We start from the raw sequence: 17,158 nt of genomic DNA on the forward strand, positions 1-17,158 counted from the left end.
GCAGTGGAGAAACTCTCTTCTTTTAGAAACTAGAAGAAATCATAAAAAAGTCAGCAAAATGGCAAGTCCATTGCCCTGAGATGATAGGGATAATTCCTTTGGCTTCTTCAGCTTCTGCGTATTCTGGGCTTTTCTTGGAATACACACTTAAAATTCACTGAGCTATGTGGCAGCTACCTTTCCTTATTACTCCTTTTTTTACTGTTTAGGACTGCCAGACTGTAATGTAACACACATGTTCCCTGCAGGCAGCATTTTCTCCTGCCCCAAAACAAGTATGAGCCTCAAAACACTCAAAAATAATGAGCAATGATTTCTAAAATAAATGGAATCAATTTTCATCTTTGAAAATCTTTGCAAATGTGCTCCTATCACCCACTCACAGGCATTTTAGCACCCAGTATGCACTAGTTCTTAGTTTATCTTGAGATAAATACTTTGCATAAGTCAAATGTTTCATTTAAGGAGTCTGGAGAGCACCATGTGACTTCTAAAGCAATCAACTGGGGGCAGCTGAGTACCTGTCAGCATTTTTCAGCTAAGAAGTGAGGACAAACTTTATGAAGAATTTCAAAGTTGCCTCTGATTCGTTCTGCCACAGTTCAGTCGGTTTATAACAAATGCATTGTGCCCCATCCTGTTAATCTGTTCATTTACAAGGAGTTGTCCTGGCTTTAAATTGGTCCAAAGGGTTCCCTCCAAGTCCGGAAGGTTATTTAGAATCATTCAGAATGAAATGAGGTTTAGAGTAACGTCAATGACAAACAGATATAAAACAATGAACCCAACAGATGGTAGGTACTTGGGAGATATTTAGACTTTAAAAACTATATTTTGATAACCACAGATGAAATTTGAAGACAAGTATATTTTCTATTAGAAAATAATTTATTTTGTTTAACTTAGCAGATTAGCTCCATTCGTTCTGTCAGAAGTCATTTGGCCACATGGATATATATATATATATATATATATATATGGACATTAATGGCTGTAGTAATAGCTATCATGTTTTGAGCATTGCCTATGTGCCAGGAACTGGACAATATCTTTAAATACAGTATATTCAACTCTCAAAGCTACTCCACAAGCCTGAGACATTGAGCAACTGCCCAAGTCCACACCCTGTTAAGCAGTGCACGTAGAACCAGGTTGGCCTGCACCAGCTTCAGTGATTCCCCCAAGACAGCACACTCCTACATTAAGCAACAAAAACTACTAGAAATTATATTCCCAGTTTGTGAGATCTGGGAACAAAACAAAACAGCTAATGTCAGAAATAAATGAGTAAATGAAAAGGAAGAATTTGGAGTCAACATATATATTATACTCAATCCTTTCCTTCCCAAAATTTCTGGCATGCAGAGCTGGCATGTTTGTGCTAGGGAGAGATGAGCTGAACTAATGGGTAATTGCTACTTTATGGGTGGAAATTAGAATTATGCATATCTCAGCAATTCTCAACTTTGCAACTCAAAATGCAAGCAGTATACAGTGGAGAAATTTTGGAAACACTGTTACACTGACCCAGTTAGGCCATTTGTTACACAGAACTGATACAACCAAAGAAGTGCTGGAACTAGCAGAGATGCCAGAGATTGTCTAGTACAATGTAGTCCCTGTTTTCAGAGGGAGAACTGAAACCTAGAGAATTTAAGCAACTCATTGTGTAGGATTTGTTTAAACACAACCAGCAAAATAAAGCCAGTCTGATTGTCAGTTTTCTCAGTTATAAAATGGGGATAGAGATACCTACACTGTCAGTTGTGTTAAATTTTTATAAAGAAACAGGTATTTGGGGGACGTAGTTTTTTGAGGCAGCAACCTGCTGTGTCCCCCTTTGCCCAGCAAAAGTAATAAGGCTACCCTTTGCTACTTCAAAAAAAGAAAAAAGAAACAGGCATCTGGAACTATACAATAAATGATGCATATACTATAGATAGGAAACTCCTCTTCTTAACAATATTAATTGCAATAGGATGTTTACCATGGTAAATTCCTCTGGGCTTCCAATAAAAGTGTGAAGAAGATAAAGCCACACTATCCTATTCACTGCTTTAGTAGCTAAAATAAAAGATATTTTTCAGTTTCTTAATGAGAAATAAAAGATATTAGTTGGAAAAATATGTTATCTGTTCTTTTAACCTCCGTGGGTGTATCAGAAGGAACTCCCTTTGAGACTTTGCTGAAGCAGAATCACTTAAATGAGGCACCTTCTGGATTTCTACCTTTTCAGCAAAACCCCAAACTTTCCTTAAATGTAAATTATGGCCAGAGTTACTATACAATATTTCTTCATTTATATATAATACAATAAAGTGTCATAATAAATTTTCCACCCACAGTAAATTTCTGCTGAATGTATCAAGCATAAAATGAAATGAAAGCTTCATACCTTTTGTAATTGCTCAAAAATGTATGACAGTGTCCTTGGGATGATGCCTCTGTCGCTGTAGCGCTCCGCCCCGCCCGTGATGGTGAACGTCTTACCGCTGCCTGTTTGTCCATATGCAAAGATGGTACCATTGTAACCTGCCAGGACACTGCATAAAGAAATGACACACTTTTAATATCAAAATGGCTAGTTGTATTTGTATTATGCATGCATACATGCTAAGTCGCTTCATCGTGTCCGACTCTGTGACACTGTGGACTGTAGCCCGCCAGGCTCCCCTGTCCATGGGACTTTCCAGGCAAGAATACTGGAGTGGGTTGCCATGCCATCCTCCAAGATCATTTGTATTATATGGCTATTCTAATAGCAATTTGATTCAACACTACTGAAAAGACATTGACAGAAATATCTATAGAAATATTTATGGATGTGACTAGCTAGCTAGGAATTATTTTTTATTTAGGAGTCTTAGCACATCAATCCTTTTCTCTAAGAACTAGTAACTCAAATGGGATCCAGTCATCTTAAATATTTTCTTCTGTTATTTGAATAAAATTTTTATTTTAGAATATAATTGACACTTGGACAACAAGGGTTTGAACTATGTGGGTCCACATATAATCAGATTTTTTTTCACTAAATACATAATATAATACTACATGATACTCAGTTGGTTGAATCCATCGATGCAAAACCATGAATACAGGGGGCTAACTGTAAAGTTATACTTGGATTTTCAACTGTGGGGAGGGTTGGTGCCTCAAACCCCTCATTTTTCAAGGGCCAAATGTAGTTGACCTTTTTATATTTACAGAACAGTTGCAAAGATAGTATAGGGAGTTCCCATATACCCCACACCTGGTTTCCTCTATTGTTCAGATCTTAGACTAATATTGTACATTTGTCACAATTAATGAACCAATATTGAAATATATTATTACAAACTCTACACAAATCTCCTTAGTTTTTAACATAATTTCTCTTTTCCCCCAGCTTCACTGAGATAAAGTCGGCATATAACATATATAAAATTAAGGTGTACAATGTGATGAATCAATACAATATATACTGTGAAATAATTACCACAATCAGTCAGTCAGTCAGTTCAGTTGCTCAGTCGTATCCAACTCTTTGCGACCCCATGAACCACAGTACGCCAGGCCTCCCTGTCCATCACCAACTCCCGGAGTCTACTCAGACTCATGTCCATCGAGTTGGTGATGCCATCCAACCATCTCATCCTCTGTCGTCCCCTTCTCCTCCTGCCCTCAATCTTTCCCAGCATCAGGGTCTTTTCCAATGAGTCAGCTCTTCGCATCAGGTGGCCAAAGTATTGGAGTTTCAGCTTCAACATAAGTCCTTCCAATGAACACCCAGGGCTGATCTCCTTTAGGATGGACTGGCTGGATCTCCTTGCAGTCCAAGGGACTCTCAAGAATCTTCTCCAACACCACAGTTCAAAAGCATCAATTCTTCAGTGCTCAGCTTTCTTCACAGTCCAACTCTCACATCTATACATGACCACTGGAAAAACCATAGCCTTGACTAGATGGACTTTTGTTGACAAAGTAATGTCTCTGCTTTTTAATATGCTATCTAGGTTGGTCATAACTTTACTTCCAAGGAGTAAGCTTCTTTTAATTTCATGGATACAATCACCATCTGCAGTGATTTTGGAACCCAGAAAAATAAAAAATAAAAATAAAATAAATAAAATAAAGTCAGCCACTGTTTCCCCATCTATTTGCCATGAAGTGATGGGACCAGATGCCATGATCTTAGTTTTCTGAATGTTGAGCTTTAAGCCAACTTTTCCACTCTGCTCTTTCACTTTCATCAAGAGGCTCTTTAGTTCTTTAGTTCTTCTTCACTTTCTGCCATAAGGGTGATGTCATCTGCATATCTGAGGTTATTGATATTTCTCCCAGCAATCTTGATTCCAGCTTGTGCTTCCTCCAGCCCATCGTTTCTCATGATGTACTCTGCATATAAGTTAAATAAGCAGAGTGATAATATACAGCCTTGACATACTTCTTTTCCTATTTGGAACCAGTCTGTTGTTCCTTGTCCAGTTCTAACTGTTGCTTCCTGACCTGCATGCAGGTCAGCTGGTCTGGTATTCCCATCTCTTTCACAATAAGTTGACTTAATAAATCCAGCAACACATTCATCACCTCAAATAATTATCTTTTTTGTGGGTGATAACATTTAAGATTTGCTCTCTTCACAACTTATAAATACATAATACAGTATTGCTAATTATTGTCACTGTGCTGTATGTTAGATGCCCAGAACTTATTCATCCTATATTTAGAAGCTTATATCCTTTGGCCAACATCTCCCCCTTTTCTCTACTCCACAGCCCCAGGTAACCACCATTCTACTCTTTATTTCTATGAGTTTGTTTTTATAGATTCCACATGTAAGTGAGAACATATAGTATTTGTCTTTAACTTATTTCACTTAGCATAATGCTCTCAAGGTCTATCTATGTTGTCATAAAAAGAATTTTCTTCTTTTTTATAACTGAATAATATTCCATTGTGAATATATACCACATCTTTATCTATTCATCCATAGATGGACACAAGTTTTTCCATGCCTTGCCAAATGCCTTGGGAGTGCAGATATCTCTTTGAGACAGTGAAATCACTGTCTCAAATTTTAACCCTTTGAACAACTTGGGTTAGAACTTTGACATGGACTTTTTTCAGTAAATACAAAAAGCTTTCTGCATTTGTGGGTTTTGCACCTGCAGATTCAACCAACTGTAGATTCAAGTTTCCACCCAAGTTTCATTGAATCCACAGATTCGAAACCCATGGATACAGAGAATCAAGTATGGGACTTGAGCATTCTGGATTTTGGTAAATACAAGGGGTCCTGGAATCAATCCTCTACAGGTACTGACAGATGTCTGTATACCCAGAAGTAGGACTGCTGTATCATGTGGTAGTTCCATCTTTAATTTTTTAAGGAAACTCCATACTGTTTTTAATGGTGGCTGCAAAACAACTTACATTTCACTGACAGTATACAAAAGTCCCCTTCTCTTCTCTTGAAATCCAGAAATATGATGCCTCCAGCTTTGCTCTTTTTTCTCAGGACTGCCTTGGTTATTCAAGTTCTTCTGTAGTCCTTAAAAAATTTAGATGTTTTTACCTGTTTTATGAAAAATGCCATTGAAATTTTAATAGGGATTGCATTGAATCTATAGATGGCTGTAGGCAGCTTGTTCATTTTAATAATATTAATTCTTCTGATCCATGAACATGGTATATTTTTCCTTTTATTTGTGTCTTGTTCAATTTTCTCTTTGATGTCTTGTAGTTTCCAGCATACAGATCTTTCACTTCCTTGGTTAAATTTATTTTATTGGTTTTGATACTATTGTAAATGAAATTGCATCTTTTAAGATTTTTTCAGATATTTTGTTGTTAGTGTATAGAAACACAACTGATACCTGTACAGTGATTTTGTATCTTGAAACTTTAGTGAATTTGTTGCTTAGTTCCAACAGTTTTTTGGTGGACTCTTTAGGATATTTCTCTATGTAAGATCATATCATCTACAAACAGGTATTTTTACTTCTTTCTCTCAAGTTTGGATGTCTTTTATTTCTTTTCCTTGCCTAATTGCTCTGAAGAGGACTTCCAGTATTATGTTGAATGGAAGTGGTAAAAGTGGGTACTTTTGTTGTATTCCTGATTTTAGTGAGAAAGATTTAAAGCTTTCACCATTGAGTATGATGTTAGCTATAATTTTGTTATATATGGCATTTACTATGTTGAGGTACATTCTTTTTATACTCAGTTTGGTTGAGTGCTTTATCATGAAAGAATGTTGAATTTTGTCAAATGCTTTTCCTGCACCTATTGAGATGATCATATGATTTTTATCTTCTGTGAATGTGGTGTATCACATTTATTGATTCGCACATGTTAAATCATCTTTGCATTCCAGAGATAATCCTACTTGAACATGGTGTGTGATCCTTTTAATGTGCTGTTGAATTCAGTTTGCTAGTATGTTGTTGAGATTTTTCGCATCTATATTCATCAGGGATATTAGTCTATAGTTTTCTTGTGGTGTCCTTAATCTGGCTTTGGTATCAGTGTAATGCCGACATTGTAAAATGAATGTAGAAATGTTCCTTCCTCTCCAGTTTTTTTTAGAAGAGTTTGAGAAGGATTGGCATTAATTTTTAAGTATTTGGTAGAATTCACTAGTGAAACAATCTGTACTCAGGATTTTCTTTGTTGAAAGATTTTAGATTACTGAATCAGTTTTCTTATTTTTATTGATCTGTTCAAAGTTTCCATCTCTCCATGACTCAGTCTCACTTCATTGTATATTTCTAAAAACTTTTTCGAGGTTATCCAGCATGCTGGGATATAAATGCCCATAGTAGTCTCTTATGATCTTTTGCATTTCTTTGATGTTAGCTGTTAGGTTTCCATTTTCATCTCTGATTTTACTTATTAGGGAATTCTACCTTTACTCTTAGGCAGCTAGCTAAAATTTTGTCAATTTAGTTTAAGAAAAAAAAACCAACAACTTGCTTTTTGGCTATTTTGTAGTTCCTTTGTCCTTTCTTCCTATTCACCTGTCTTTCCTTGGGAATTGATGCTTTGATTCTCTCCTCTTTATCTTTTGTGTTTTTTGCAGGTTTTTGCTTTGTGGTTAAGATGAGACTTACATAAAATATCTTAACGATATAATAGATTATTTTAAGCTGATAACTTAACTTTGATCACATACAAAAATTCTACTCATTTATTCCTTGTCCCATACTTTATGTTTTTGATATCACAATTTGCCTCTTTTTATATTGTGCATTTATTAACAAAATATTGTAGCTATAGTTATTTTTTAATACTTTTGTCCTTTATACTCTATACTAGAGTTAAGCAATTAGCACATGACCATGTCATTGTTGTTTAGTTGCTAAGTCATGTCTGACTCTTTTGTGACCCCATGGACTGTAGCCCACAAGTCTCTTTGTCCTTGGAATTTCCCAGGCAAGAATACTGTAGTTAGTTGCCATTTCCTTCTCCAGGGGATCTTTCTGACCTAGGGATCAAACTTGCATCTCTTGCATTGATAGGCAGATTCTTTACCACTGAGCTACCAAGGAAGCCTGGTAACACATCACCATATTACAGTATTAAAGTGTTCTGAATTTGACTATATACTTACCTTTATCATTATGTTTATATTTTCATATGTTTTCATGTTACTAATTAGTGTCTTTTCAATTCAGCTTGAAGAGCCCCCTTCAGCATTTCTTGTAAGGAAGGTCTAGTGATGAATTCTATCAACTTTTATTTCTCCCTCATTTCTGAAAGACAACTTTGCCAGTAAAGTATTCTTGGTTGGCAGAGTTTTGTTGTTTTTTTTTTCCCCACACTTTTATATGTCATCTCACTCACTTGGGCTGAAAAGTTTATGCTAAGAAATCTGCTGATAGCCTTATGGTGTTTCCGTTATTGTGAGTGGTTTGTTGTTTGTGTTTTTTTTTTGGTGCTTTTAAAATTTTCTCTTGGTTTTTGATTTTAGAGGGTTTTATTTTAATGTGTCTTGGTCTGAAATTTTAGGGTGACATATTAGTTTCATGAACATGGATATCCAAATCTCTCCCCAGATTTGACAATTCTTATTCATTATTTCTTTAAATAAGCTTTGAGTCCCTTTATCCCTCTCTTCTGAGACTTTAACAATGAGTAGCTTCTTTTAATGGTATCTCGTGCTTCACGTAGGTTTTCTTCACTCTTTTTCATTCTCTTTTCTTTTTGCTTCTCTGACTGGATGATTTCAAATGACTTTTTTTTTTTTCCTAGTTAATCAATTCTTGCTTCTGCTTGGTTGAGTCAGCTATGAAGCTTGCCAATGAATCTTCAATTAAGTTATTGTATTCCTTGACCCTAGGACTTTAGTTTGCTTGTTTTTTAATGGCTTCTATTTCTTTGTTGAATTTTTCATTTTGCTAACGTATTTTTTCCTAATTTCATTTAGTTGTCTACATTTGTTTTCTTGTGGTTACCTAAATTTAAGAGGATTATTGTAAATACTTTTTCAGAAAGCACACAGATCTCTATTTCTTTAGGGCTAGTCTTTGGAGCTTTATTAATTTCCTTTGGTGATGTCATGCCTGCATGGGTGAACTTGAATGCTGGGTCCACAGGGGCTGACTCGACATTGGGAATCACCGAGGTGGGTCTGGCATCTGGGTCCTAGGGTTTAGTCAAGAGTAGGGTGGACTGGGAGTCTGGTTTCACAGGAGCTGGTTTGGAGGCTGGGTTCATAGGAGCCAGCCTGGTGGTAAGGCCAGTCTAGAGCCTTGGGCCATTGGAGCTGAATTATTACAGAATATTTCTACTCCACAGAATCTGTCACCAATTCTATAGCAATATCCCATTAGCAATGTCATTTGGAAATCTATTTCTTGGCCACAAATGCACTAGGTAAATGAAGTCTATGACTTTAAGTATCAAACATTAAACATTTTATTGATTTTTGATAGAAAACCTTCTAAAATATTAGACATTTCTAATATTGAAAAGTAATGGACACAGAGAATCAATTAGCATTTTCATCTTGACTTAGCTATGAAAAGCTTTTCACAACCTATGAAAAGTGAGCACTGTAGTGTGCTATACTGGTACCTGATGATTGTTATTTCTACTTTTTTAAACTTAAACATTCTCTTTCTATCAGTTATTCTAGTATTATACCATCTTCTATGTGCTTACTCTCCCTTCCCTGAAACTGCAGTGGAATAGAAAACCAAATGGCAAAGCTTCAAAGGATGCTATATAAAAATTTTTAAATGTAGGCTCCACATATACATGTTCTATGGCTATTTCTATATTACACTGCTACAATAAAAACTAAATAAAGAAATAGAAATGGGAAAATTTTGTCTCCAGTTCCTTTCTGTTGAGCCTCCTCATCCAAACTCAATCTGCCCCCCTCTTCACTGGGCACTGGGAAGTTTCATATGTCTCTAATCTCATCTGGCCTAAAAGGAAAAATACTAATTAAAAATAAATATAGTGCGGTAAGGACCTTTCCAAATTATGTCTCCACAAGAACAATAAGAACAGTGGCAGATACAGTAAAAGTCAACTTTTTTAGAACCCTAGAAGATACCCAAAGGTTCACAACAGTCCAAGGAGTGCTCACTCAAGAAAAATGACTGAATATCAGTAAGAACAGTGACCTTTATGGTGTTTTAACCTAACCATTCCCACTCCCTTCTCCCTAACTCCATGGTAGCCTTGAAAAGACAACAGCCTTGCAACCAGAGCAAGTGTGATGGTGCAAACTAGCAACCAGGAGACTAGCAACAACTGGGGGGGCAGTACAGGTTTGGAGCCCAAAGAATTGTATTTCTCTGACCTGTCTGGAAACTCCCTGGAAAAGCCCCACTGACAGCATTTATCATTGTTTGACCTGACTCAGAGCTCACTCAGTGCAAACAGCCCTCTCCCCATGGTGTTTATTGGAAAAAAAAAAAAATCAGTGTTAAGTGTTTAATATTACAGTTGCCCTAGGTTGCAATGTTAGTGAGGGAAACAAGAGCGTGAAAAAGGCTTACAATAAAAATCTGTGGAATGATATGTTTATGAGAGCTTTGAAAAGTGATGATATATTCCTGAGTCTCTAGAAGGCCACATACTTGTGCTGGGCTATGTGCATGCCCAGAAAAGACCCAAGAAGGTCATTATATCTCACTTCTGGCTGACCGTGAGGCTCTGCACAGCATGAAGTAAAGGCTAAGGCAGTTATAAACTTCTAGAGCATTGAGGGGGTGCCCCGACATACACAGACTCCTTCATCAAAGGTTTGCGGGTGGACGGGTTTAAGGCATTAAAAGACAGCTCCGTCCAGTTAGTAGTTGATGGTTAAGCAGCTGAGCAGTGATTTCAGAGGCTGCAAGCAACAAAGAATACAGACTTTACAGAGTTAGTCTAGAAAATTCACTAAACAAACCAGTGGCAGCAACAACAACAAACTCTAGGGAGGGTGGAAATCTGATTCTCAGAGCTGTCATATTACATAACATAAAACATCCAGTTTTCCAACCCCAAAAATTTTGAGGGCTTCCCTGGTGGCTCACTGGTGAAGAATCCGCCTGCCAATGCAGATGACACAGGTTCAGTCCTTGATCTGGGAAGATTCCACATGCCACAGAGCAACTGAGCCCATGCACCATAACTACTGAGCCTATGCTCTAGAGACCAGGAGCTGCAGCTACTGAGCTCATAAGCCACAACTACTGAGACCAGTGCACCCTAGAGCCTGTGCTCTGCAATGAGAGAAGCCACTGCAATGAGAAGCCTGCACATCATAACTAGATAGTGGCCTCCACCCGCCACCACTGAAGTAAAGACTGCACAGCAACGAAGAGCCAACATAGCCAAAAATAAGTAAATAAATCTGAAATACACAAAGAAACAGGAAAGTATTTCCCATACACAAGAAATAAAATGTTTAATAGAAACAGTCCTGGAGGAAGCCCAGACAATGACTCATTATCTAGATGTATAATTTATTTATTACAAATATGTTCAAAAAACAAAAGTAACACATGTTTAGGGAACTAGAGAAAGTATGAGAATATCTTACATAAAAAAGAATATTAACAAAAATAATTTCTAAAAAAAAGAACCAAGTAGAAATTCTGGAGTTGAAAGTTAAGATGACCATTTTTTTTTTTAAATTCACCAGAACAGAACATTTGACTCTAATAGAAAAAACAATCAGTAAACTTCAGGATAGGTCAATTAAAACTATCCAGTCTGAGGAACAGAAATTAAGAAGAAAAATAAATAGAAAATTAAGATATCAACATATACATAATTGAAGTCCCAAATGGAGAGGGGACAAATATTTAAAGAAATAATGGCCCTAAACTTCCCAAATTTGATGGAAAACATGAATCTATAATTCAAAGAATCTCAGTATACTCCAAGTAGAAAAAACTCAAAGATATCCAAATCTAGACCTTAAAAGAAAAGTGACTGATTACCTACAAGGAATCTTCAATAAGATTAACAGTGGATTTTTTCAATAGGAACAAATGGAGGCCAGAGGCAGTGGAAGGACATATTCAAAATGCCAAAAGATTAGTTTGGACATCTTTCTTTGCAGAAGTTAACAATTATCTCCTAAAATTTACATTTTAATTTTGCTTTCAGAATGGTCATTGCTACTACATAGAAATACATGTGATTTTTATATATACATCTTACATCCTGCAAACTTGCTAATTCTCTTGTTATTCATAATCATTTTATAGTGGATTTCTATCTATATACATAATCATGTCATCTGCAAAAAGAGATACTTTTACTTCTTCATTCCCAATCTAGGTATCTTTAATTCATTTTCTTGCTTAAATTTAAAAGCACCGGCTAGTTCACTAGTGACAAATTCTCTCAGTTTATGTTTATATGGGAATGTCCTAATTTCTCCATTTTTGAAGAATGAGGTTTGAAGCTACAGAATTCTCTGGTTGCACATAGATTTTTTTGTCTTCCTTTTTTAGTGTCTCTTACTCTTCTTTTTTAACTAAAATATAGTTGATTTACAATGTCATGCTAGTTTCAGGTATAAAGAAAAAGTGATTTAGTTATTCTTTTCCATTATACCTCATAATGGGGGCTTCCCAGATGGCACTAATGGTAAAGAATCTGCCTGCTAAAGCAAGAGACACATGGACATCACCAGATAGTCAATACTGAAATCAGATTGATTACATTGTTTGCAGCCAAAGAAGGAGAAGCTCTACACAGTCAACAAAAACAAGACCGGGAGCTGACTGTGGCTCAGATCATGAAGTCCTTATTGCAAAATTCAGACTTACATTGAAGGAAGTAGGGAAACCACTAGACCATTCAGGTATGACCTGAACCAAATCCCTTATGAATATACAGTGGAAGTGAGAAATAGATTCAAGGGATTAGATCTGATAGACGGTGCCTGAAGAACTATAGATGGAGGTTCGTAACATTGTAAAATGGGTGGTGATCAAAACCATCCCCAAGAAGAAATGCAAAAAGGCAAAATGGTTGTCTGAGGAGGCCTTACATGCAGCTGAGAAAAGAAGAGAAGCAAAAGGCAAAGAGGAAAAGGAAGGATATCTGAATACATCTGAATGCAAAGTTCCAAAGAATAGCAAGGAGAAAGAAAGCCTTCCTCAGTGATCAATTCAAAGAAATAGAAGAAAACAATAGAATGGGAAAGACTAGGGATTGCTTCGAGAAAATTAGAGATACCAAGAGAGCATTTCATCAAAGATAGGCACAATAAAGGACAGAAATGGTATGGGCCTAACAAAAGCAGAAGATATTAAGAAGAGGTGGCAAGAATACACAGAAGAATTGTACAAAAGAGATCTTAATGACCCAGATAACCATTACTGTGTGATCACTCACCTACAGCCAGACATCCTGGAGTGCGAAGTCAAGTGGGCCTTAGTAAGCATCACTTTGAACAAAGCTAGTAGAGGTGATGGAATTCCAGCTGAGCTATTTCAAATCCTAAAAGATAATGCTGTGAAAGTGTGGCACTCAATATGCCAGCAAATTTGACTGGAAAAGGTCAGTTTTCATTCCAGTCCCAAAGAAAGGCAATGCCAAAGAATGTTCAAACTACTGCACAATTGCACTCATCTCACACGTTAGCAAAATTCTCCAAGCTAGACTTCAACAGTATGTGAACCGAGAACTTCCAGATGTTCAAGCTGAATTTAGAAAAGGCAGAGGAACCAGTGACAAATTGCAAACATCCGTTGGATCATAGAAAAAGCAAGAGAATTGCAGAGGAACATCTACATCTGCTTCACTGACTACACGAAAGCCTTTGACTGTGTGGATCACAACGAACTGTGGAAAATTCTTAAAGAGATCAGAATACCAGACAATCTTACCTGCCACCTGATAAAATTGTATGCAGGTCAAGAAGCAACAGTTAGAACCAGACATGAAACAATGGACTGCTTCTAAATTAGGAAAGGAGTACATCAAGGCTGTATATTGTCACCTAGCTTATTTAACTTATATGCAGAGTACATCATGTGAAATGCCAGAATGGATGAAACACAAGCTGGAATCAAGATTGCCGGGAGAAATACCAATATCCAAATGGCAACCCACTCCAGTATTCTTGCCTGGAAAATCCCATGGACTGTAACCTACAGTCCATGGGATCGCAAAGAGTCGGACACGACTGAGCGACTTCACTTTCACAACCAGATGACACCACCCTTATGCAGAAAGCGGAGAGGAACTAAAGAGCCTCTTGATGAAGCTGAAAGAAGAGAGTGAAAAAGCTGGCTTAAAACTCAACATTCAGAAAACAAAGATCATGGCATCTGATCCCATCACTTCATGGCAAATAGATGGAGAAACAATGGAAACAGTAATACACTTTTATTGTCTTGGGCTCCAAAATCACTGCGGATGATGAGAGCAGCCATGAAATTAAAAGATGCTTGCTCCTTGGAAGAAAAGCTATAACAAACCTAGACAGCATATTAAAAAGCAGAGACATTACTTTGCTGACGAAAGTCGGTCTAGTCAAGTTATGGTTCTTCCAATAGTCATGTACGGATGCGAGAGTTGGACCATAATGAAAGCTGAGCACTGAAGAATTGATGCTTTTGAACTGTGATGCTGGAGAAGACTCTTGAGAGTCCCTTGGATGCAAACCAGTCCATCTGAAAGGAATTCAGTTCTGAATATTCATTGCAAGGACTGATGCTGAAGCTGAAGCTCCAATACTTTGGCCACCTGATGCGAAGAACTGACTCATTGGAAAAGACCCTGATGCTGGGAAAGATTGAGGGCAGGAGGAGAAGGGGATGACAGAGGATGAGATGGTTGGAGAGCATCACTGACTAGATGGATATAAATTTGAGCAAGCTCTGGGAGTTGGTGATGGACAGGGAAGCCTGCAGTGCTGCTGTCCACAGGGTCAAAGAGTTGGACATGACTGAGTGACTGAACTGAATGTAAGAGACACAAAAGATGCAGGTTGGATCCCTGAATCGGGAAGATTCACCTGGAGTAGGAAAGGGCAATTCACTCCAGTATTCTTGCTGGGAAAATTCCATGGGCAGAGACTCCTAGTGGCTACAGTCCACGGGGCCACAGTCAGACACGCCTGAAGCAACTGAGCTCATACATGGATTATTATAAGATACTGAATATAGCTCACTTGCTATACGGTAGGACCTTGTTGTTTATCTGTTTTATATGTAGTAGTTTATAGCTGCTAATCCAAAACTGCTAATTTATCCCTCCCTCTCTTTCCCCTTGATGACCATAAATTTGTTTTCTGTGTCTGTGAGTCTGTTTCTATTTTGTAAATAAGTCCATTTTTTGTCATATTTTTAGATTCTGCATACAAGTGATATCATATGATTTGTCTTTCTCTGTCTGACTTATTTCATTTAGTATGGATAATCCATAGGCCTTTTTTTTTTATGGCTGAGTATTATTCCATTGTATGTATGTGGAATCTTTATCCCATCCTCTTTATTCATTCACTTCTTGATAAAAATTTGTTTCTGTGTCTTGGCTATTAAATAGTGCTGTAAAGAACATTGGAATACATGTATCTTTACAAATTAAGAGTTTTCTCCAGATATATGCCCAGGAGTGAGATTGCTGGATCACATAGGAACTCTATTTTCAGTTTTTTAAGGAACTTCCATACTGTTTTCCATAATGGCTGCACCAATTTACAGTCCCATCAGTAGTAATTATTTAAAAGACAGAAAGAGAAAATAGTAATTAATAAAAGTAACAAAAAGGAAATGATGAATTTCAGCAATGAATAGTGGGATATACATTTTTGGTAAGAAATATTTCTGTACTTCCTAAAACAAATAATGAAGGCTACTGCCTAATTCATCCTAGCTAGAGACTTTTATGACTTATGTAAGCAAATCAATGCCTTATAAACCAAATTTTGATGATCAGATGAAAGTTGCATTGCAGAAATTCTCTCCCTCCTTTGGAAAAACACATTTTCCCTAGCAATTTAAATTGCAAAGCTATTTTGTCATTTCTTATCTTTCAATATTTGCATGAATAAAACAAAAATAAAGCTTCTCCCCTCTTGCAGATTACAAACTGCAGTATTATTCCACACACATCACATTTACATCCTAGAAAAAATACAAGCCATTTTAGTTTAGTTTTTCACTTTTATTACTCTTTATTTGTTTAACCCCAAGAGGAAGAAAGCTGTCTAGATGTATCTGAAGTGAGACTTCTTTTTGTTTAACTTGATGAGAAGGCTTTAAAAATCTCCTTACACAACATCTAAATCAAAGTAACCATCAACAAATTATTACTGTGCTGATAATTTAGCCCACTGAACCAAAGAAATGATATTATAGTCTCTTAAATTTGAAGAGATAAGCAGAGTTGAAAACAGCAACAAAGTAGTAAGATTATGGGTTTTATGACTGTGTCATTAGAGGTTTTCTAACTACTTTTTGTCCGACAGAAGAACCCTTTCTAAGGTATTTCTGAAAAATAGATATCTGAACTATGTTTCAACAACTGTTTGATTGAGGAGCAGGATAGAATCATATCTGGGTGGGGCTCCCTTCATTTTTGAGGAGAGAGGGGCAACTAAGAGGGTACCTTAAAAGATTCATGCAGTTGAGCCTGGGAAAAATTAATACTGCCAGGAAAATACATATTTATCATTTTTAAAAATTTTATCAGCACAAATCAAATTAGTTCACCAGAAAACACAAATAAACCAATTAGTTCTAAGAGCAGAATTTTTAAGCAAATAGAAATTATACTATATGTTTAATTTGACTACTAAGACCATTAGTACAGATAAATCTGAACCAGAATTATCAAAATTAAAGCCTCTACTGTAAATACTTCCTTGGTGGCCCGAACGGTAAAGAATCTGCCTGCTATACAGGAGACCCAGGTTCAGTCCCTGGGTTGGGAAGATTCCCCTGGAGGAGGAAATGGCAACCCACTCCCGTATTCTTGCCTGGGAAATCCCACAGACAGAGAGGCCTGGCCATGGGGTCTCAAAGAGTCAAACACAACTGAGCAACTAAGCTGTAAATACAAGGTAACCCTATTAGCTCATCTTGTCTTTCACCCAGTTCTAAGAACCCAAGTAGCTGAAATTCACTAGTTTTGATTTGGCTTTCATTCTCAGAACATTTTCATTTCTGTCCACTGCAGCCCTTTTTCAAGAATAAAGTCCCTCAGAAGTAGCCTCAAGCAGTATTTGGGGAAGTCCATTGTGTTTATAGAGAACACTGTAAGTGACTCTCAACTGTTTCACTTTCAGAATATTTCTGAGTGCATAATTCCACAACTTGAATTTTTAAGAGGAATTTGAACCCAAAAGAGTAGCAGTTCACAATTAACACAATTAACATGACTCAGCTTTGCCATAAATAAAAATAATCTTCCCATCTATTGAGCCAAATGAACCTCTAACTTGTAAAATTTCCAGCAAATTTTGGTCATGGGGCATCCCCTTTGCTACAAAGGGGAAGGAGGGAGAAAAGCATAGAGTGATGGGGACCTATCCTTCAGGGAAACTTGAGAAGGCGGTAGACTCGGAGAGCTAAATGGTTCTGCCCAGTAAGCTTCCTCAGTCCATCATCTTCTGGCAATAACCCCCTACCCACTCCATCCCATTGTTCAAGTTCATGAGGAATAAGCAAGTGTCAAGGGCACAGGACTCAGGCCTGGCCAGTCACAC

At 37.1% G+C, this 17,158-nt stretch overlaps 1 protein-coding gene across 12 annotated transcripts in view; it reads right to left on the reverse strand.

Annotated features, from left to right (window-relative positions):
• The window catches only part of KIF6 (kinesin family member 6), a 406,499-nt gene that overhangs the window by 311,961 nt on the left and 77,380 nt on the right, over nt 1–17,158 (reverse strand). For all 12 annotated transcript variants that reach the window (XR_014062975.1, XR_014062974.1, XR_014062973.1 and 9 more), the window contains exon 4: nt 2,396–2,543. Coding sequence is in view for 7 of the 12 variants with exons in the window: in XM_081523236.1 (XP_081379362.1) it covers nt 2,396–2,543 (148 nt within the window). In the remaining 5 variants the exon portion in view is untranslated. The remainder of the gene's footprint in view (nt 1–2,395; nt 2,544–17,158) is intronic.

This window comes from Giraffa tippelskirchi, chromosome 8, assembly GCF_054371585.1.
Source record: "Giraffa tippelskirchi isolate mGirTip1 chromosome 8, T2T-mGirTip1v1.2.pri, whole genome shotgun sequence".
Classification (NCBI taxonomy): domain Eukaryota; kingdom Metazoa; phylum Chordata; class Mammalia; order Artiodactyla; family Giraffidae; genus Giraffa; species Giraffa tippelskirchi.